General features: G+C 37.1%; 2 protein-coding genes and 1 pseudogene across 2 annotated transcripts in view; all 3 read left to right on the plus strand.

Annotated features, from left to right (window-relative positions):
* Positions 1 to 12,692, plus strand: part of LOC107690858 (collagen alpha-1(VII) chain-like) — a 65,195-nt pseudogene extending 52,503 nt beyond the window's left edge.
* A 6,141-nt stretch (positions 12,693 to 18,833) lies between these two features.
* Positions 18,834 to 20,012, plus strand: LOC107690866 (urocortin-3-like). Its single transcript, XM_016489288.1, has 3 exons — positions 18,834 to 19,032; positions 19,454 to 19,910; positions 20,002 to 20,012. The coding sequence occupies exons 2-3, from the start codon at positions 19,463 to 19,465 to the stop codon at positions 20,010 to 20,012; spliced, it is 459 nt and encodes a 152-aa protein (XP_016344774.1). The 5' UTR covers positions 18,834 to 19,032; positions 19,454 to 19,462.
* Positions 20,013 to 20,270: 258 nt separating this feature from the next.
* Positions 20,271 to 22,717, plus strand: part of LOC107690876 (coatomer subunit gamma-2-like) — a 9,425-nt gene continuing 6,978 nt past the window's right edge. The window contains exons 1-3 of the mRNA XM_016489300.1: positions 20,271 to 20,333; positions 20,415 to 20,495; positions 20,648 to 20,719. Of these exons, the coding sequence (XP_016344786.1) occupies positions 20,271 to 20,333; positions 20,415 to 20,495; positions 20,648 to 20,719 (216 nt within the window). The remainder of the gene's footprint in view (positions 20,334 to 20,414; positions 20,496 to 20,647; positions 20,720 to 22,717) is intronic.

A 22,717-nucleotide genomic window follows, 5' to 3' on the forward strand; every position in this document is an offset into this window, starting at 1 on the left:
TATTTAATCTGTTTGTGCATGTCTGTCAGTAAATGTGTTCTTCCTAAACCAGTCTTAACCAGAGTCTTTATTGTGTGTTTTGTGTGTTTAATTCTTTCAGTCATGCTTCATAACATTTTTAAATTATATTGATAAAATAAATTGGTACCATATCAATTATTGGCCGATATGAGATATTTTAATTTATCAGTATCAGTTAATTTTGTGTGTGTAATTGCTTATGCTCACTTTTCCCTATTTTTAATTTTAGATTACCATTATTAAGTTAATTGGTAACACTTTACAATAAGTGTTCATTTGTTAACATCACTTAACATGAACTAACAATAAACAATACTTCTATAGCATTTATTAATCATAGTTAATGTTAGTTGATGTAACTACTCAAATTAGTTAATGAATTAAAATGAACATTTTTATCTATGAACATTAACAAAGGTTAATAAATGCTGTAAAAATATATTGCTATCAAATGATTTATGATTGACCTTATTGTAAAGTGTTACCAGTTAATCGTACAATAAATAAATAAAACACTAGTAATTTAATAACACTGTTTAATGCATTCTTATAGCAAATCTCAAAATGAAAATTTGATTTTTTTTTCATATTGTACATTATAAGGTTTTGATGCCTAAATTCAATTGTAGCATTTAAAATGATTGATTTAGTAATTAAATACAGTAAAGTAGTGATGTAAAAATGTACCTGAAACTCCTGTTTATAAGACTGTTTGGGTATAAACTTGTCCCACAATAGCGGCCTGGAAGGGGCAAGATCTAAAGTGAAGAGGAGTGCCCCTTCATCTGAGCACATGGTAAAACATCTTATTCATAACAGTTCACTTAATGTTTGAAAAGAGAATTTCATTTGCGCATAGAATAAGCATCTTAATTAAGCACAAATCATGTGTGTCTTGTGTAGGCCTACATGCCTGGAACACCAGGAGGACAAAACCGTTACAAACAAGGATCTAAGGTGATGAAAACTGAATTACAGTGACATATTTAGTGCTTATGATTCAATAAGCTCATCTTAGAGAGCTGCAGATGTGATGGCATGATGTAATGGAGGAAACAAAGTAAAATTTTATCTCATCATCTTTTAGCGGTCCACCTCGGGTGCACGAGGCAACAAGAAGCTAAATGTGAGTGAGTTTAATCTACGTAAAAAAAAAAAAAAGAGGAATTCATAGCACTTAAAAGAATATTTCATCCAAAAATGAAAATGTACTCACCCTCAGGCCATCCGAGATGTAGATGAGTTTGTTTCTTCATCAGAACAGATTTGGAGAAATGTAGCATTACATCACTTGCTCAACAATGGATCCTCTGCAGTGAATGGGTGCCATCAGAATGAGAGTCCAAAGAGCTGATAAAAACAACACAATAATCCACATGTAATCCATACGACTCCAGTACATCAATTAATGTCTTGTGAAGCAAAAAGATTTGTGTTTGTAATAATCAAATCCATCATGAAGATGTTTTTGCTTTAATCCATTGCTTCTGGACAAAAAACAGTCCATAATCTAAACACTTCCAACTGTTTTTTTTCTTCTTTTTTTTTTAGAAAATGTTCATTTTGGGTGAACTATTCCTTTGAAATATTAAAATTTATGAAGTCAGCTCAATTCATTTGAAAGAGAATTCTTGAATCGAATCAACTTAAACAGTTCAATAAAATAATTTAATATTTAAAAAAAGATACAAACTAATCCTGATATCACAAGACAAGTTCAAATGATACAACCACATTAATTATTCAAGTCAAAATGTGTTTTGTGAAGAAGGTGGCTGAACCTGAAAGCCATTACTGGTTTATTTGAGCAAACTTTGTGTGTGTTTTTTTGGTAAAAAAAAAAGAGAGAGAATTGTTTATGTTTCTGAAAGTCTCTGGAATTAGTAAACTATAAATACAGTAATCAACTCACAATAAAAAGTTCTCACACTTTATTTTTCTGTTATTCTTGTAGAAAAAGAAGCAAGAAAACATAGACCTTGAGCCTGTGACAGAGATGTACAGGGAAAGAGAGAGGGAAGAACAGGGGGAGAGAGAAGACAAAGTCTACCCTGAGAACAAGGAAAGGGTGATTGAAGAGGACAAGACAACTGAGGCACAGTGGGACATGGAGGAAGAGGATGGTGTGATTGAGACCAAGGAATACAGTTCAGGTGATGGTGATGAGGAGACGGGCAGTGAGGAGATAGAGGAAGAATTTGAGCTGGAGAGAGAGAGAGACAGGAGATGGAAAAAGAAAGGATTGAACTGGAACGAGAAAGAGAAGTAGAACTGGAAAGGGAGAGAGCTAGAGAGGGAGACAGAGACAAAAAATGGAATGGGAGAGACAAAGAGAAAAGATGTAGAGAGAGAGGATGGGAGAGACAGACGGAGAAGAAGACATGGGGCCCCATATTTCCCACTGTGATCACCTGAAGGTAAGTATGTGCTTTAAAATCTATAGTTTTCCAAATATTCAACATGGTCTCAGACTTTTGGGCCCCAATGTAATTACTGTGATTATATTATAATTATATAAAATCTATTTTAATTGAGCTATAGGAGAACTTTCTTTTATCATAATATACACAAAAAAAAAAAACCTATTCCATGGTTATTTTAATGTTTAAAATTAGATTTTGAATCCCAGATTTTCAGTGTGGTCTTTATAGGCTATCTGCAAATAAACAAATTGTGTATTGTATGTGAATTTTTCCTTTCTTGTACAGGGACCTCCAGGTGAAAATGGAAAACCAGGCCCTAAGGTTAGGCAATCTTTTTCATTATAAGTCGGAACGATCTGTTCTTGCTAATAAGCATGATAGTCTCATCCTGATAAATAATGTTATTTGAGCAATGTTCTCGTCAGCTCTTATTAGTGACTAAGCTCTGTGTGTTCCTAAACCAAAGTCTGTTAGATAATCATTCCTGCGATGAATAAACAGCCTATAAGGTAAGGCTATTAAATATGCAGTCTCAAACTAGTTTTTGTTAATACAGTTAGGTTAGTATGAACCACTGCAGTCAATTAAACATAAACAAAATAACACAAAATGAAAATATCACTTTTGGGTTATGGAAACAACAGTTACCATGGTAAATACACAATACTAACATGAACTGTTAATGAAACATGGAAACTGCTCCTGAATAGAATGAATATCATATATGCCAATCCTTCCCAGTTAACACACGAAGTACCAGTTATGTGATTTATTGGTACTTGACTTTTATTTCATACGTTGCATGCTCGTAGTTTCTTTTGCACTTTAGTGAAGTGATAAACAGCCCGCTGCCGCGTTTGCGCGTGCAATTGAAGAGTGTGTGCTACAAGCATAGTATAACGTCTGACAGGACAGGATAGTTCGTTTGTTTGAGGAGAGAGACTTTTTATTTCATAAGAAGTTATGAAAATAACGATAAAATAATGAGACTGACATTAAGCCTGACAACATTTCATCTGACCGCAGATACTGAATCAGGACAGCGTGTTTTTCTCAGGCACTCTTTACTTAAACTGCATCTGAGAAGTGTCAACAGCTTTCACGCACGTCTTTCAAAATAAACGTCTCGCGTCAGAAAATCATTTAGAATTACGCTTTTTGTTGTTGATGTTTTCTTGACTGTACACTCCGCGACCCACCAGTTGAGAAACACTGCTTTAGTCAATCCTGACAGTAGTTTTTTTTTATGCCAAAAGAGGGTTTGTACTGGTGCAGACTGTTAGTAAATTTGGCCCCAAGTGTTCAAACAGTGGCATGTTTTTTCTGTGTGTTATTTGCTGTTAATTTTGTGTTAAATGCTTTTAACAACTTTTTCTCAACATTATAAGGGAGCCAAAGGCACTGTCGGAGGTAAGGGGCCTCCAGGTCTCATGGTAAGTCACATGTGATTCCAACTCATGGGCAGATACTATAGCATCCCTCAAATGTCACTATAGCACCCCTCATATAATATATAATATATAAACATATAATGTCACTATAGGTAATGATCTGTTCTTGCTAATAAGCATGATAGTCTCATCCTGATAAATAATGTTATTTGAGCAATGTTCTCGTCAGCTCTTATTAGTGACTAAGCTCTGTGTGTTCCTAAACCAAAGTCTGTTAGATAATCATTCCTGCTTTCTGATTGGACTGCAGCTCACCCACACATACGACATCCCCGCCTCCTCATTCACAATGTTAGGAAATTATTACTGTCAGTCAGACTGGGTGGGTGAAATTTCAGCAGTGCCCTTCCACTTGCTTTGAAGCCCCAGAGCAGGGGTCACCAAACTCGGTCCTGGAGGGCCGATGTCCCGCAGAGTTTAGCACATACATGGAAAGTTTTATCTTCTATCACCAGGGAGACAGTATCCCAGGAGAACCAGGTGACAGAGGAATTCCTGGGCTCCCAGGTCACAGGGTAATATTATGATAATTGTTCTTTCAGATTTTTTTTTCTGTAGTAGCATATTAGTTTGTTGCTGAAGTCAATAAATTATGAATTCTAAAACCTAAGGCTAGATTTGTTAGCAGGGTAATATTATGATAATTGTTCTTTCAGATTTTTTTTTCTGTAGTAGCATATTAGTTTGTTGCTGAAGTAAATAAATTATGAATTCTAAAACCTAAGGCTAGATTTGTTAAACAGGACAAATTTGCACGAGACCGCAATCACATAAAAGTGCTGAGTAAAAGTCCTGTACTAGGAAATCACGTTTCATGATTTATTTAAATACTCTCGTACCATAAATGAAAGTGTCTGAAAGGGAAACTTCTACAAATGCATATGCAATAAGGTCAGCTGCAAAAATGTCCACGCCTTTTGATCACAAATTTTTCTCTGCGTGTCTTTAGTACAGTCGTTCTCAACTGGCTTGGTCATGGGACCCACATTTTCCCATGGTCATCAAGCCGCGACCCACTTTGTTAGGAGATGTACAAAATAACACAAAGTGAAAATAACATGGCATTTTTGGGTTATGGAAACAGTTAACATGGTGAATAATAATAACATGAACTGTTAATGAAACATGCAAACTGCTCCTGACTAGAATGAATATCATACCTTCATGCAAATCCTTCCCAGCTGACACACTGAATAGAATGAATATCATATATGCCAATCCTTCCCAGTTAACACACGAAGTACCAGTTATGTGATTTATTGGTACTTGACTTTTATTTCATACGTTGCATGCTCGTAGTTTCTTTTGCACTTTAGTGAAGTGATAAACAGCCCGCTGCCGCGTTTGCGCGTGCAATTGAAGAGTGTGTGCTACAAGCATAGTATAACGTCTGACAGGACAGGATAGTTCGTTTGTTTGAGGAGAGAGACTTTTTATTTCATAAGAAGTTATGAAAATAACGATAAAATAATGAGACTGACATTAAGCCTGACAACATTTCATCTGACCGCAGATACTGAATCAGGACAGCGTGTTTTTCTCAGGCACTCTTTACTTAAACTGCATCTGAGAAGTGTCAACAGCTTTCACGCACGTCTTTCAAAATAAACGTCTCGCGTCAGAAAATCATTTAGAATTACGCTTTTTGTTGTTGATGTTTTCTTGACTGTACACTCCGCGACCCACCAGTTGAGAAACACTGCTTTAGTCAATCCTGACAGTAGTTTTTTTTTATGCCAAAAGAGGGTTTGTACTGGTGCAGACTGTTAGTAAATTTGGCCCCAAGTGTTCAAACAGTGGCATGTTTTTTCTGTGTGTTATTTGCTGTTAATTTTGTGTTAAATGCTTTTAACAACTTTTTCTCAACATTATAAGGGAGCCAAAGGCACTGTCGGAGGTAAGGGGCCTCCAGGTCTCATGGTAAGTCACATGTGATTCCAACTCATGGGCAGATACTATAGCATCCCTCAAATGTCACTATAGCACCCCTCATATAATATATAATATATAAACATATAATGTCACTATAGGTAATGATTATCTATCATATTTTTTATTTTTATTTTACTTTATTTTATTTTTTATTTGAATTTCTTTTTTTTCTTTCTTTCTTTTTCTTGCTGTATTTTCTTTCTCTAGATTGATTTGTTAATTGATTACGTAACGTGGCACAATAGACGGTTTACTATATCGATGGTATAGTGTATAGAAATATAATCTGGTTACCATCTTGGTGGTAAAAGAAATATATCCAATATGTTTTTTTTTTTTTTAAGAAAGGAAACATAATATTGATAAACCGAATATTGCTTATATAACATTTGATACACAAAACCTGTGGCAAAACTTGCTGCGTTCTGTGATGCTGCAAGTGATTTTGTAAAAATTACTATCTCACATTTTATATTATCACATTTTATATTATTTCTTTCTTATCTAGCTCAGCTTGACTTTTTTTTCCACATTTTTAAGTTACTTTGAATAAAAGCATCAGCTAAACGAATGGGTCAACAGACTGTTTTGATAAAGTAAGATGTCATGATTCTGTAATGTGTTAACTACTCGTTTCTCTTTGACCTTTCTCTTTAATTAAGGGTCCTAAAGGCATGACAGCTATGAAAGGAGAAAAGGTGAGTGTCTATTTTAACCCATCTCAGTTCGAAATTCGAAACAAGTTCACAAGATTGAAAGGCTTTAAATATTAAAGCCAAGCCAACTCTGCCAGGGTCATTTTCTGGAGATCAAAGACTTATAGGCAGCTTTGACAGCACTGCTGTGCTCACAGAGCCTCTCTTCTCTCTGTATTGACTTGCCAGTGCCTTCTCTTCAAATCTTTCTCTGCTAAAGCCAATCTTTGTATGGTTGAAATTGCTGTGAACAGCACTTTCTTTTTACAGACATACACACTCGCTCTAACGTCACAATCTGCGTCAATTGTGAATGATATTGGTTTTATTTTCTTCAGCATAACTGTATGACAGATTCACATATATAGTGAACATTTGTAGTGTCTAAACAATACCACTTACAACCCTAGAAACATTTAACAGCCCATCTGACATATCAGTTTAGTCTCAATTGTCTAGAATATATGCCAGACAAAATTAATAAAGGCAAAACTTTTTGACTGACAGGGTGACAAAGGTGTGCCTGGTCACAGAGGAGACAAGGTAAGGACAGCATAAGCCTAGATTGAATAACTGCATGGTGTTTATTCTGATTCTTTCACCAACTACCAAAACTATTGGTTTTGTAGGTGTCACGGTGCACACACACACGAGGAACACGGGAACGAAGGAGCGAGGAGACACGGAGTAGAATAAATCAAAAGGGTTTTATTAACAAAGGCTGGGGATCACAGGACTCGACACATCAGGATGACGTTCAACGACTGACAAAGGACAAGAACTAGAACACACTTTAAATACACAGGAACTGATGAGGGGAAGACAAGGGACACCTGGAACTAATAAGACAATCAACATAGGAAACACCTGGGAACAAAGAATTCAAAACACGAGACAGAGAAACTGGAAGACGGAGCACATAGGGAGCAAAGACACACACAAAACCTGGCCCAGAGTCTGACATTACTCCCCCCTCCCAGAAGGCGTGTCCTCACGCCACCAAAACATCCAATGGGGAGGGGGGGTGGGCGCTCTGGAGACCTCTAAGAGTAGGGTTACCAGACGGGAGGCCTCCAGAGCGGGGCACCATGGATCTGTCAGCTCTGGGCGCCAAGGCGGAATAACCTCTGGGCGGCTTGGTTCTGAGCGTACGGCAGGCTTGTCTTCAGCGAGGCCAGCGGGCTGGAGATAGCCCCGTCTGACGGGCTTGACATCAGCCCGGTCAGCGGGCTGGAGAAAGCCCCGGCTGGCGGGCATGACAACGGCGCGGCCGGCACGCTTCACAGAGGGAGCAAAGACACACACAAAACCTGGCCCAGAGTCTGACAGTAGGGTAGTCCTCTCTCCATGCCAGCACCCAGAGGATATAAGGGTCTAAAAGGAGAGCCAGTGAGATATTTCTGCATTTTAAATTCTCATTTCACTATAATGTTTCCCACAAAGACCATACTAGACTGTGCAAACTGAGTTTTTAATTAAGTATAAATCAATGACAGATACAGGGCAATGTATGTTGACCTTCAGTCTGAATTTTACATGGCAGGGTGAACGTGGGCTTCCAGGATTTGTTGGAGATAAAGGAGAGAAGGGTGAAGATGGTCCACCTGGTGCAAAGGTATTTTATACACCGTTCGATTTTTTTAAATAAATGAATATTTGTATTCAGTAATGCATTAAATGAATGAAAAGACAGTAAAGACATTTACATTAAAAAAAAAAAAACTTCTTTCTATTTAATAATTGCAGTACTTTCCATTCATCAAAGAATCCTGGAAAAATGCATCTCAGTATCCACAAAAATGTTCAACATTGATAATAAGAAATTGTTTCTTGAGCACCAAATCAACATATTTGAAGAATGATTTATGAAGGATCATTTGAAACTGTAGACTGGAGTAATGGCTGCTGAAAATCCATCTTTGCCATCACTGCAATAAATAAAAAAATATTTAGAGAATATTAAAATAGACAATATTAAAATTGTAATAATATTTCATAAGAGATTTCAAGATCTTAACGGTAGTGTATGTATGGTACCAGTAGAGAGTCATGTATTTGGACCATATAAAATGAATTTCTAGCACTTGTTTCATGTAATTTCAGGGGCTGAAGGGTGAGGCTGGTATTAAAGGAGGCATGGGGCCTTTTGGCACACGCGGTCCAGTAGGACAAAAGGTCAAAATTAGCACTACTATGAAGTATATGCACTATATTTCTTGAAATTGAAATTGCTGCATTTTTTTTTTAGTATGGATTATATTGTTTTGAATGGCATGTTATATCCAGTAAATGTTGGGTGTGAAGGTACAATTATTTTCATAGGGAGATCCAGGAGAGCCAGGCGCCAATGGGGAAAAGGTAGCCTTGTTGTAATATTTGCATAACAGATGTTTGAGATGTTTAGATTTTTAGGCATTTTGCATGTATAACTTTTGTTAAATACCACTGATCGGCAGAGAGTTGTCACAGGGTCGTAATGGAGAACATGGATTGGATGGTGAGAAAGGTGATAAGGGAGACATGGGCCTGCAGGGCCGAAAGTGAGATCAGGTGGGAATATGAATCAACTGAATTAAATATTAATTCATAAGAAATTTGTCCAAGCAACAGGGGTACCTGAGAGGGAGAACACTGTTCCCTTAACCTTTCTTACTAACTACATTATTTAGATGAATGATTAAATAAGTAGGCTTTCCTGTGTGTTTATTTTCTTTTCTTTAAGTAACACACTTCATTCATGGACATAGACTCATTGGTTTGTGTGTTCAGGGTGAGACAGGAGAGCCTGGTTTACCTGGAGATACAGGAATTAAAGGTGAGAATGTACGAAATGTCAATCTTGTCTTTACTTTTTGTTTACTTACCTGTCTGTAACCATTGAATCACAACACTTATTTTTCTGTAGGGCTTTAGAGGTTTCCCTGGTCGAATAGGGAGTCCAGGACTGGATGGAGAACAGGTATTTTTTGGCTAAATTTCATCTTAAATTGGAAATTGGATTAAATAAACCACTAAGGACATTTCTTTTGACTGTAAATCACAAGGGTGATTCTGGGAACCCTGGCAGGCCTGGCATTCCAGGACTAAACGGTATCCCAGGACGAAAGGTGAGTCAATACACAAACAGATATTGATAACCTCATCATCATTGTAAGGTTAAGTATAGGATTAATTGTTATTGTTAATGTTTAGGGAGAAAAAGGTGATAGTGGTCTGAACGGTCTTGATGGAGCTCCTAGACAAAAAGGAGGGAAGGTAAAAATAATTATAAATAGTCTATAAATAAATAATACTAAAATAACACTGTTATCATGTCACAACAAACATTAGAAAACCATACTTGCATCATCAAATGTCAAATTTTTATATATGTACATGAGGGGATTTCATTTTGGATAACTGTTATTCAAAATAATCGTTTCCCTGTCAAATATATTCATTTTAATTCATTTAAATCTTCAAAATCATTTATTTAACCCATTCTTCTGCAGGGTTCGACTGATTTCCCAGGTTTCACAGGGTTTAAGGGATCTCCTGGTGCACCAGGAGCTAATGGGGCTCCGGGTCGGCCTGGTCCGGTTGGACCTAAAGGTGAAATGGGACCAAAGGTATGACCAACCTGCCTACACTTAGACAATAATATCTACACAATAATAGAGCTGAATTTATTATTCCTATGTCTGTGTGATTCATCAGATAGATGGATAAATAGTCAAGCCAGTGTAATTATGGCCATCTTCATATCTCACTCAATCCCATGTGGAGGAACCGTGGAGGAGGACAAGGCCCTAATTAACCTCAAGAAAGACAGGATGAGAGAGAGATAGAGAGAGACGGGGGGTAGGAGCTATTTCTGCTGGGATGAAGATTTGAGCTATCAAACCAAACACTGCGCTAAGGCCGCCTTTAGCCACAATTAGGCATCTCTTGATGTTGATAAGAATGGAGAGTGTTCAGCAAGCTGCACTCACAGAGTCTCTTTAGATAAAGGTGGACTGTACTTCAGCACAGAATCAGCAGACGATCTTAAAACATGAGGCATTTTCAGTGAGATGGATAAAGGTTGTTGAAATTGGTGATGGTCTCTTACTAGTTTTGCATTTTCCGTGTATTAGCAGTTTAACAGGTTTCCTAACAGTAATTATGTGAATATATTATTTTGTGTGTAATATAAATAAGTGTGTGTGCGTGTGAATGTGAGTAGTGTGTTGTGACACAACAAAACTGAGTCGCACCGTTTCTGTTTTAAGCTACTCCAGACACTTTTTTTTTTGTTGCCAATCTGAGATAAAAAAAATTTCACCGTAATGTGAATTGTTGATTCTAACCGTAACAGCCAAAAATTTGTTCCGGCGGATGACGCAGAATGTATGCGCAGCGCGCGCGCCTCTGAGATATGCTAGTCTCGCGAGTTTGTTTATAGGAGCAAAGGAAGCAAAGTTTCCTTACTTTAGCAAAGGAAAACCAAAAGTCTCCTCTTGGTTTATATTGAAATCCTCTGACATTTTTTTTTGCAAATCCTGAGTTTGTACTTCGAATTCATGACCGGCGTTTTGTTTTGTTCTCTCTCCGCGTTTGTCACTAATCACGCAACGCCGACGTCTTACGTCATCCGCTGGAACGGCTTCCGCGTGTGACACATAACGGAAGTGAGAAAAAAAGTGTTTATTACGTTTGAAATATGGATATTTTTCTTACAAAAATGCATGGATTCGCTACAAAAGGCCTTTATTCACCCCCCGGAGCCGTGTGAGGCACGTTTTATTATGAATGTGCGCACTTTATTTGACGACTTGTGGACTGTTCAACTGCAACACCCGCTTTTGTTCTCTCTCCGCGTTTGTCACTAATCACGCAACGCCGACGTCTTACGTCATCCGCTGGAACGGCTTCCGCGTGTGACACATAACGGAAGTGAGAAAAAAAGTGTTTATTACGTTTGAAATATGGATATTTTTCTTACAAAAATGCATGGATTCGCTACAGGAGGCCTTTATTCACCACCCGGAGCCATGTGAGGCACGTTTTATTATGGATGCGCACGCTTTATTTGACGACTTGTGAACTGTTCAACTGCAACACCCACTGACTGCAATGATAGAGCTTGGAATAGCCAGGACATTTTTTTATATAACTCCGACTGGATTCGTCTGAAAGAAGAAAGTCACATACAACTAGGATGCTTTGAGGGCGAGTAAAACACAAGCTAATTTTCATTTTGGGTGAACTCACTTTAAGTAAAGTACGTACAATCTTACATAGTATTTTTTTCTTGTTTTCGGTACAAATATATCTAAAAATTAATAAAGAGACATTTACTTTTGATAATTTTTCAGAAAACAAGACCTAATATCTTAAGTCATTTTGCTTCTGAATTAAATGTATCTTGATTTGACAATGTTTAGATATTTGTACTGGAAACAAGACAAAAATACTGAGAAAGAAGTAAAAACTGAGTTATTTTGCAGTGCATTCCGTCTTACCGTATCCGATCAGACTGTTAGCTAAACAATTAATGACAAGATATACAACAATACATTCCACTAAATAGATTGTTTGTCTATTCACGTTCAATTAAACATGGCTTCTACCTCCATAAAGATCTACTCAGTTGTGCACTGTACTGCGGTACACTTAAGTGAAATTATGACTGAATAACAGAGCTTCATTACCACATGTATGTGGGTGGTTAGAAGTGTGTGATTTTGTGTATTTGTGTGCGTTTGTGTCTCTCAGTATATGTGTTTGGAGGCCCCTGTTGTGGAGGCCTCAGGACCCCATGGGTTCCACCATCTGTTGTGTTTTTATGGGCTCTCTTGCTGAAGAAAAACTGTTCGGAAGTCATTCATGAATACGAAAACTAAATTAACAAAACTGGGACTGTTTTTATCATTTTTTTTAAGCTATGACTTCTCTGGTTTAAAAAAAAAAATCAAATGATTGAATTACTGTCTGTTTGATTATGAAATTAAATGAATTAATGATTTTAGCCTAATGACATTTGCCTAAAGCATGGTTATGTTTCTAACTAAAGGAAAGGAAATATGGAAAGGAAACTCCTGATGGTGAACACCGATGATACAGATGATGGGAGTATCCTAAGGGAAGAGAGAAGAGCAGATTCTGCTTCTCCGTTCTTGCTCACCCACCCCAAAGTGTGGGATGAAGAGTTGGAGGACGAGACCACTACAGTTCATCCTGCTGTTTCAGAGTCTGAGCCAACATTAGCATATGGCAACGTTACAAGTAGGTATATTCCTGCTTTGAACCAATATGTTATTACATGGTTTGTCTCTTATATGATATCATCCCTATATTTTGTGCTTAGGGCCTGGCTGGAAGGGTTTGGATGGGGAAACTCTAGTTTTATATAATTAGTTTTATGCTCAAATTAACTTCTGCTGTGTCTTGTGAACATTAGTCTTGATCTGGCATCTTTGTACTTGAGTTCATTCATCCATAAACACCATTCAGTTCTTTTTCCCTGATGGAAAACAGGAAGTCATACGCAAAGGTTCTGCATGGTCTACTTCTGTGTTATTTTAAGCAACTGAGTCACACTACAAAAAAACAAAATCTGTGTTGTTGTTTTTTTAGTTCCAACCATATAGTAATTGCTCATGGCAGCCTGATGTTAATTTCAATGACCAAAACCAAGACATAGTACAGGTTATCTAGCTGGCTACATTATTATATGGTGTACACTTCAGATGGATGAAACAGAATTAATGAATGAAATAGACTTTTCAGACAATCATATAGCAACACTGGTTCTCATCATCAATTAAGTATGTCATAGAATAAATTAAGGAAAAAGAATAAAGAATGTTCAAAACCACTGATGACCGATAACGTTTCCACTACTACACAAACACTTGATCTTTATTATTATTTTTTTATCTATCTGTGTTTGCATGGTCCAGACAGTCAGTCATTGTTAGGCCATAGGTGGCGACAACTAAACATCTTTATGAGCGAGTCATCAAATCATTCATTCAACCGATTCATTCAAAAACAATTCATTTGATTAATTTAGGACGCTACTGCCACTACTGTGTGTCTGTGTTGCTTGGAAATGTGCAAAGGTTAATCGGGCATCTTTCTTATTTAATAAAATCATGTCAACTCAAATCAGTATTTCATGTCAGTGTACTTAATTAATTCAGTAAATAGTCATGTAATATAAGATAAATATACCACCATTATTATGAAATAAACCCCATCCGGATGTCTTCTAGATGTTAACCTGTAACACATGCACACCTATGTGATTATGTTTGTGCAATGACATAGTGCTGCACTTGGTTTTAAAGGAGTAGTTAATCCCGAAATGAATTATTATTATTATTTTTTATTTTATTTTATTTACTCACCTTCAGGTCATCCAAGAGTTAGATGAGTTTGTTTCTTCATCAGATTTGGAGAAATGTATCATTACATACTTGCTCACCAAAGGATCCTCTGCAGTGAATGGGTGCCGTCAGAATGAGTCCAAATACCTAATAAAAACATCACAATAATCCACAAGTAATCCACACGACTCCAGTCTATTAATTAATGTCTGCATGCATAGCTTCAAATCATTGTTTCTGACTAAAATATGAGTCCTCTATCCATAATATTGTTTTATGCAGTGAAAAGTTGTCTTGTCTGAATCAGGAAACTAAGCACCAAGTCCAAAATAGTTCAAAACAAATATGTCTGTGGATTTTGATGTGAGAAGGCAACAGGGGATGTACTTTTTCACAGGAGGAAGCATTATTATGGAATATGGACTTGATTTTTGGTCAGAAGCAACAGTTTAAAGTTAAAATACCATAATGATGGTTTTGTTTACTACAAACACGTTTCTTTTCATGTCACAAGACATTAATTGATGGATTGTAGCCTTGTGAATTATTGTGATGTTTTTAGCTGTTAGAACTCTCGTACTGACAGCACCCATTCACAGCAGAAAATCCATTGGAGAGCCAGGGATGTAATGCTTAATTTCTCCAAATCAACAAACAAACTCATTTACATCTTGGATGACTTGAGGGTGAGTACATTTTTAGCCAATTTGGGTGAACTATTCCTTTAAATGTAAAATCTGTATATAATATATGCTTTTCTGTTGCACTCAGGAGCCAGTACTGAGGGAGATGGAGAGCAGAGAGAAAAGAGATATGCACTCAAACGCCACTCAGGTATGTGTGGAGTAAAAGAGGAGAACATCGTCCTCTGCTGACTGCTGCTCCAAGTGCTTTTAACGCGTTAATACAGCAACAGAAACTGCTCACATAAGCATTATAGTCTGATTTTTTGTACAAATTAAACCTGGTCCTTGAATAAAAAGGGTTTGCAGTGGGAATTTTGGTTTAATGTCCAGGAAAGTAGTCCAAAGTAGTACACCATAATGGTCCTGGCACCAAAAGTGCAATGCATTGCATAAGACGTGGACAAGATTATTTTATGCACTACTTTTTTATTTTTTATTTTTTTCTATTTCTGTCACATCCACAGTATATATGAGACACAAGGAACGGAAACAGACAGATAAGAGCAGAATTAATCCACTGATAAAAACAATATTCAAATCATCACTCTGCAAATGTGTAAGCTTGCGTGTATACAAGTGCATATGTGTGTGAGACAGAGAAAAAGAGATAAGACAGAGACAGAACATTTGACTGACAGTGAAATCCAAGATAAATTTTGATTAAAAAGTAGAACTTTTGTTAGATTAATTGTTGCATTCTTGCAGACAGTGGTATATAAGCAGCTCAGCTACATGATTTAATTGTCTATTTTAAATGTAATATATATATATATATATATATATATATATATATATATGTGTATATAATGTAATTTACATTAATTTCATTAGAACATTAGTTTGAATGCATTTATACTCCCTTGAAACTGATTATGCTGCCATTAAATGCAGACCCAGCTGCTGATCTGTGCCTTGAACCCATGTCTGAGGGCCACTGCACTGAATACGTCCTGCTCTGGTACTACTACACTGTCTCAGGAGAATGCCGTCCTTTTGTGTATGGTGGCTGTGGAGGAAATAGGAACCGCTTCAGCTCCAAACAGGACTGTGAGAGTCAATGTATTCTGGGGAGGAGAGGTAAAGTGCTAATCAGAATTCAGGCTTCAGGTTCCAATATAAATGGTCAGAGGTGATTGTTCAAACGATGCTAAAGACATTCAGGTTTATTTATTTATTAGCAAATTAATTTAATTACATTTACTTATCTATTTACAAATTCTGGGTCCTGAGGAGAAATGTGCTATTTTTAACAGCTAAACTGAAATTTATCTGACTAAAAATACTATTTTTATCTATCCTATATGTATATTAGTTTATCGCAGCTTTAGATGACGGAAAAAAATATTCTGTCATATTTACATTTCACTTCTATAGCACCACACGTTGTTGCACTGTTGTAGTGAGTGATACATGCTTACCTATGAATTTCTTACAAATATGCCATGTTTTTATTTAAAAATAGTTTGATGCTTAGTAAGTGAGGTCATGATTCTAATGCACTATTAATATAACCAACTATGTGTTTATGACCTGTTTACCATGAGGTTTACCATTTTGCACTAATGGTTCTGTTCTTAAAATGTTCTTAATCTGACTGTTTTAAAACTAATACGCGAGACAATTAAAAAAATGAAATGAATATATTTTTGAATGAGCTATATAGCTCGCTGTGGGTTGGTGGGTGTGTGCGTGAGAACATTTTCACATCGTGACCTCTGATTTTGGACCGTGTTCTCTGAGCTTGGCACTGTGGTGTATATAAATGCTGCCATATTGGCTTTTCCTCAGAAATGTTTGTCGAGTCGTGTCTGGACGGTGTCTCCTGGGGGCAGGCGGAGGTGGTGTGTGTGTGTATTTGAAGCAAATAGACTATCTGCATTTGTGGGTGGCTGATATGTGCACATTTGTGAAAGTATGTGTTTCCTTCCTCATTATTTTTACCCTCCTTTGACATTCATTCTGTTCTGTCTTATATAATCCCCCAAGCAAGCTGCTCCCTGTTGCATACCGAGGTTTCTCGCTCTTTACATATGTCCCAGCGGCAGGGGGCCCGTGTAGCAGGAGGTCCATAGTCCAATTTCGAGACTATGGTACAGTGTGTCTAAGGGGATCCCTGAGTGAACTTCATTGTGTACACTACAGAGAACAGATGCTCTTTACACCTGCTTTAAAATGTAGCCTGTAGTGTTTAAGGTTTAATGAGCTTCCTTTTAACGTCATGTGGAATAAATATATTATCGTCCAACCCAATGCACAATGTTTACAATGTATAAAGGTGATTGTTTATGAAGTCTCCAAACTTCTGAGCCCTTGATAGCAAAGCAATTAATCATTAAAGCGAGGTGGGAAGAAAACTCATTAAACTTATAAGCATAAACTGCAGTGCAATTAACTCACAGGGAAGTCTAAAAATGGACAAACATTTGATATGGTAATTGACCCTGAAAACTGAGAGAACAATAGAACAGACCCTTTTAAATCTTATAAATGGCTTAATACAGATGCAAACTAAATAAATTGATGCGCTGTCCATGGTACTGAATGCCTTTAGATGAGTGGGTAAATTCTCAATATGCCTGCTAAATTGCTACAGCCCCATTGACTCCCTCTGCCAATGCATTGATTAAATTAACAGTTGGATGTGCGAGAACTTTCTTCAGTTAAACAAGGAAAAAACTGAAGTCATTGCATTTGGAAACAAAGATGAAGTTCTCAAGGTGAATGCATACCTTGACTCTAGGGGTCAAACAACTAAAAATCAAGTCAGGAATCTTGGTGTGATTCTGGAGACAGACCTTAGTTTCAGTAGTCATGTCAAAGCAGTAACTAAATCAGCATACTATCATCTCAATGTGCTATATAAATAAACTTGCCTTGCCTTGCCTAAATTATAAACCTTATAACTATTTTATTCTGACATAGAGTGGTCAATTAGTGTGTATAACGAACAATAAATTGTTTATAAATTGTTCAAATAGGTAACTGTTGCACATGATAACATACTGAACACTATCAGAATGATCATCTGAATGAAAAAAATAAAAGGATGATGTTACTTTGTAGCTAAATATATTAGATGACTAGTTTATTTAAGATTATTAGATTAATAATGGCTTATATTAACACTGTAGTATTGTTACAGTATTTGTCGTGTTCCTGGGCCTATTGATTTCTACATTGCAGGTTAAAAGTCTTTTTTTTAAGTTAATCCAATCAAGGTTCCTGCACACATCCTGAAAAGTGAAGCAAAAGCATTTCGATCGCCCCCAGTTGCTGGTTGCAGTATTGGTCATAAACGCTTTTCTAATAAGTTTTAATGATCAACTTCACACAAACTCAGGTTACAAATGACATTATCAGTGCAAGATGGTAGCGGGCATCTTGGGACATTTTGGCTTCACTTTCTACAGTGGAAGCAAGGACTTTAGATATACAAAGACAGTGCACTTATGAATGGGAGAAAGTGCAGCAGGCAATATGGGGGAATAGTCTCGACATTCACTAAGCTGCAGTTAGAAGCTGTGGTTGCTATAGAAAGGACTGCACATGTGCTTTGGTTGGCATAGCCTGAAAAGGCTTTTTTAATGCTATTTGAGCACAAAACATAATTTGACAGTTTTGTCAGATTTCATTGGTGATTGGTGAATAGCTTTGGTTTTGATATTTCCCCACTACATGACTGAAAAAGCTGCCCAAGGTGCATTTCAAAGATGGCCACCAAGTTGCCTTGACTCTGGTGGAAGGAAGTAGAGATGCCTTGTCTTTTTTTTTTACAGTCTATAAATCTCACAGCAGTTCGTAACTATATCACGTTTTGCCAAATTGGTGGTTAATTTGTAGGAATTTATACAATCCCATCCATGCGTTAATCATACTCATTCAAATTCGTACGAAAGATCGCCATCTTGTAAAACAGTAATGTTTTCTCGTGAGACTGGGTTCTGGGTTGGTTAATTAATCTACAGCTAAAATAGGCTACAATAATAAGCTGAAATTTTCAACTTATTTATTTATTTAGTATGTAGCTGTAGTATGTAGCCGGTCGTGATACAGGACCTGATCAGATGATCAACCTTTTTTTTTTTTTTCCTTCAGATAATCACAGGCTGGCTCAAAATATTAAGCTCATCTGTTCTAAACGCGCCTTGGGTGCACGAGCGCATCAATCACCTCCTTATTTTACTGGGAGGATCCCAATAAATGACGTTATTGCTGGCGTACGACTGCAGCGTAATTAGGTTTATACTAAATAAATGCACATCCAATGGGCAAACAGTCCAAGCGGATATTATGAGCAGCCAGGGAGATATCAAACCCACTAAATCACTCTTATGATTCAGTGCGACATTAAGTTGACACTGAGTTGTTGACTTGCTTGCCTTTTTAATAACACTTTGGATTCACGATCCAAAAGTTCTGGTTGACCTAACAGTGCTTCACTTCAGAAGATTCTCCTCATTGAAACGGTGCAGGTAAGGTACTTTTGCATTAGATTCAAGGTAATAGTTTACTGAGAAAGAACAATTCTGACATAAATTACACAGAGGTTGTTCCAAACATGTGTGACTTTATTTCTGGAACACGAGAATATTAGAGACTGATAGCTTTTGTCACCATTAGGCTACATTCTTTTCTGTATGCAATTAGTATAGTAGTATACAAAGTGAATTGTGACAGGGTAACACCACCTTATGTGTTCCACAAAAGAAAAAACACGAGTTAGTAAAAAAGGAAGACTATTTTCACTGTTCGTTGAACATTTACTTCATGTGTAGATGCACAGGACACTTTTTATACAATCTTTCTTACAAAAAGTTTGACTAAAGTAATCATTACGCAGAAAATGTTCATCTAAAAGCCTTGTATGTATTACCACGCGCCTCCGTTCAACAGGGCAAAACGATGTGGCTCGCCCGGACCCTCCTCGCTCTGGCACTTCTTTGCGCACCGGTTTCCAGCCTCTGCTTACCGACGTACGACCCCGTGTCCAACTTTCTTTGCAGCAATGAAGTGTTCTCCGAGACAAATGATAACGGGCAACCAGCAAATTCCCTGCTGGACAGTCTAAACCTCCTGTACAAATCGGCACACGCGCTTTCCTCCGAGGAGCCGCGCGAGAGGAGGACGATACCCGCGTCCAAATACAGATACTTGAGCCAGACGCAGCTCAGGAGTAAACTGTACCGTAACAGTGCGAAGAGCGACCGACGCAGCCAGGTCACTCTATCCCTCGATGTCCCCACCAACATTATGAACATCCTCTTCAACATTGCCAAAGCCAAGAACCTGCGCGCAAAGGCGGACGACAACGCGCGCTTGCTGGCGCAGATTGAAGGGGATTTCTTACTGAGTTTGATTAAAATTTGGATGAATTACTGCAAAAGGGGCCACATAGATGCTATTCTCTCCTATAATGCTCTTAATGGATAATATTCCGACAGTTCAGATTTAGAAGATCTTACCCTTTGGTTTTAGTTTACTTTGCATGTAGGTTTTACATTTCATAGGTGTGACTAATATTGCTGTTTTGAAGTGAACTAACTCAGACGAAGAGTCACATATAGATGCTATTTAACTTATTCTATGAGTGCGTTTCTAAAATAAATGGCATCTTATGATTTATAATTTAATACCTTATAGGTTATTTTATTACCTGATGTTGTATTTGAATGAAGACGCATAGATTTAGATGATCGATAGATCTATTTTGATGTGTTTAGGAAGTGGCTCGAACCCCTTTCAGCATCTGGAGAAGAGCGCTGTACTACAGGAGGTGAGTTTGATGCATCCGAATCTTTAAATCAGATAAATGTCTCGTTCGCACTGTGTATTATATTGCATGTATGTTTCAAAGGCTCGGATTTTCAACGAGACACCAATCAATCCGAGAAGATGTCTGCACATCCTCACAAAGATCATCTACCTGCTCAACCAGGTACATGATTATATCGTACTTTTCCAGCAGCTTTCCACTACAGTTTTTCATTCTTCTCTCTCTCTCTCTCTCTCTCGCTCTCTCTCTCTCTCTCTCTCTCTCTCTCTCTCTCTATGTGGACTGATCCATCACTAACCTCCTTCATTTTTCAGGGTGAGCACTTTGGAACCACAGAGGCCACTGAAGCTTTCTTTGCCATGACAAGACTGTTCCAGTCTAATGATGTAAGAAAATGTACAGCCCCATTAACTGTTTTTATTAGAGTTACATATTGCATTATGTATAATTTAATTAATGACAGTAACAAAATTATACACAATTTCTTACACAAAATTTGCAGAGGCAGACAGTTATTGTCCAATACAAGTCTGGCTGATTTATCTGTGTTTATTATTTCTTGGGTTGTTGTTCAAAATTATAATAACACACAGTTCCTATTTAAAAAAAAAAAAATAGTTTATTGAAATAAATCAGATGAAATAAAATTTAAATATTTAAAAAGTATTGAAAACCTAAACGAAATTAAAATTAGGAATGCTTTGGCAACTACCTGAAATATCTTCAAGTTGAAGCACTATAATTATTAACTGGAAAATACTTAAATAAACAAACAAATAATTGTTTGTTTTAGCAAACCCTGAGAAGAATGTGCTACCTGACTATAAAGGAGATGGCAAACATCTCAGAGGATGTGATCATTGTTACAAGCAGGTGAGCACTTCATGTTGCCATAGCAGCGGATTTCTTACTTGAGATATTTACAATATACTTTTTCTAAGAAATATAGCGTAAGAACGTTTTATTTGATGAGGAATGGAAATCTTTGCACACGCCACCGATATTACCTTATGAAAATCACTGATGAATGTTTTGTTTGTGTCTCAGCTTGACAAAGGACATGACTGGTAAAAGGCGGACGACAACGCGCGCTTGCTGGCGCAGATTGGAAAGAGAAAGTGAACTCTTATGTCACTAATTTGACTTTAATATATTTTTTTGTAACGTACTGAGGCATGTTATCTCTAATTTACTAATGTAATAAAAGTTTTTTGTTCAGTTGCATAACAAATTAGCAATGCTGAAAATCAATGGAACGTATTAACAGGTGACATAATGGGGTTTGATTTAAACGCGTCATGTTAGGCTTGTCACGTTTGTTAGATTTAATGCTGTTTTACAGAAAATTATTTCAAATGGGCTTATTAGCCTACCTACAGTAGTGAGACTCGTATGGCTTGTCAGCAAGATTGTTTGGTCAATTTCTAAACTCAAGCTACAAAGAGACATAATGATTGGAGTATATCATATGTCTCAGAGGGAAGTTCGACATATTTTGCAATGCTCCTACACCTCTCCCTTTTCATTAACACAATTTGTCTGTACATCTCAGATCAAAGTTGTCCTGATTAGTATTAAACAGTTACTGCTCTATAAGATACACGACTGGATGGTTACAGATATGTAAAGCTCTGAAAACTGGGTTGATAAATCCGACAGTTGAATATTTTTGTACTGAAAACAATTATTTTATCGTTTAATAAATAAATAATTGCAAATGTAACAAAGCGTCCATTCGAAGGTAATTGTTTCGAGACATAAGAATCTCTCTCTCTCTCTCTCTCTCTCTCTCTACCTCTTCATCGTCAACCCGACTTTTAAGCATAAACTTTTATTTTGAAGCTTGATCTCGGTGGACGCCATCTTCACCTCAGCCAGCTCACGACATACGTCACTCTAGTTGACGTGGAGGAAAAGAGCGTGAATGACTGACTGATCATCTCGTTTACTGCTCTCAAACATTCCGCAACATGATCAAGAAATTTGACAAGAAGGATGAGGAGTCTGGTAAGATCAATATTAAATACATGCTGACACATTGTAGATTAAGTATTCTGTTATTAACCGCTTATTTCCGTGGCCGAAATGATGACGGCTGTTTTGCTAAGGAAGAGTGTCTGCAGGCCACAGCACTAATGTAATTGTAAATCTAACTTATTTAACTCTAAAAAAAATTAATGTGCATGTTCCAGTTTTGTACTTAATTCTGCCTTTGAGTGGCGGATTAACTGTGTGATACTGCAGTATCCTGTAGTATGTGTGTTTAATCTTTAATTGGGAAGCTAATGTGCTAGCAGTTCTCTTTATTGATCTTCAGTAACTTACAAATATCAACGGTGAAGAGCCTACATTTGCTTCGTGTTTTCCCCCCAATAAGCTTTGTT

The sequence above is a fragment of the Sinocyclocheilus anshuiensis genome, unplaced genomic scaffold, assembly GCF_001515605.1.
Source record: "Sinocyclocheilus anshuiensis isolate Anshui unplaced genomic scaffold, SAMN03320099.WGS_v1.1 scaffold641, whole genome shotgun sequence".
NCBI lineage: Eukaryota > Metazoa > Chordata > Actinopteri > Cypriniformes > Cyprinidae > Sinocyclocheilus > Sinocyclocheilus anshuiensis.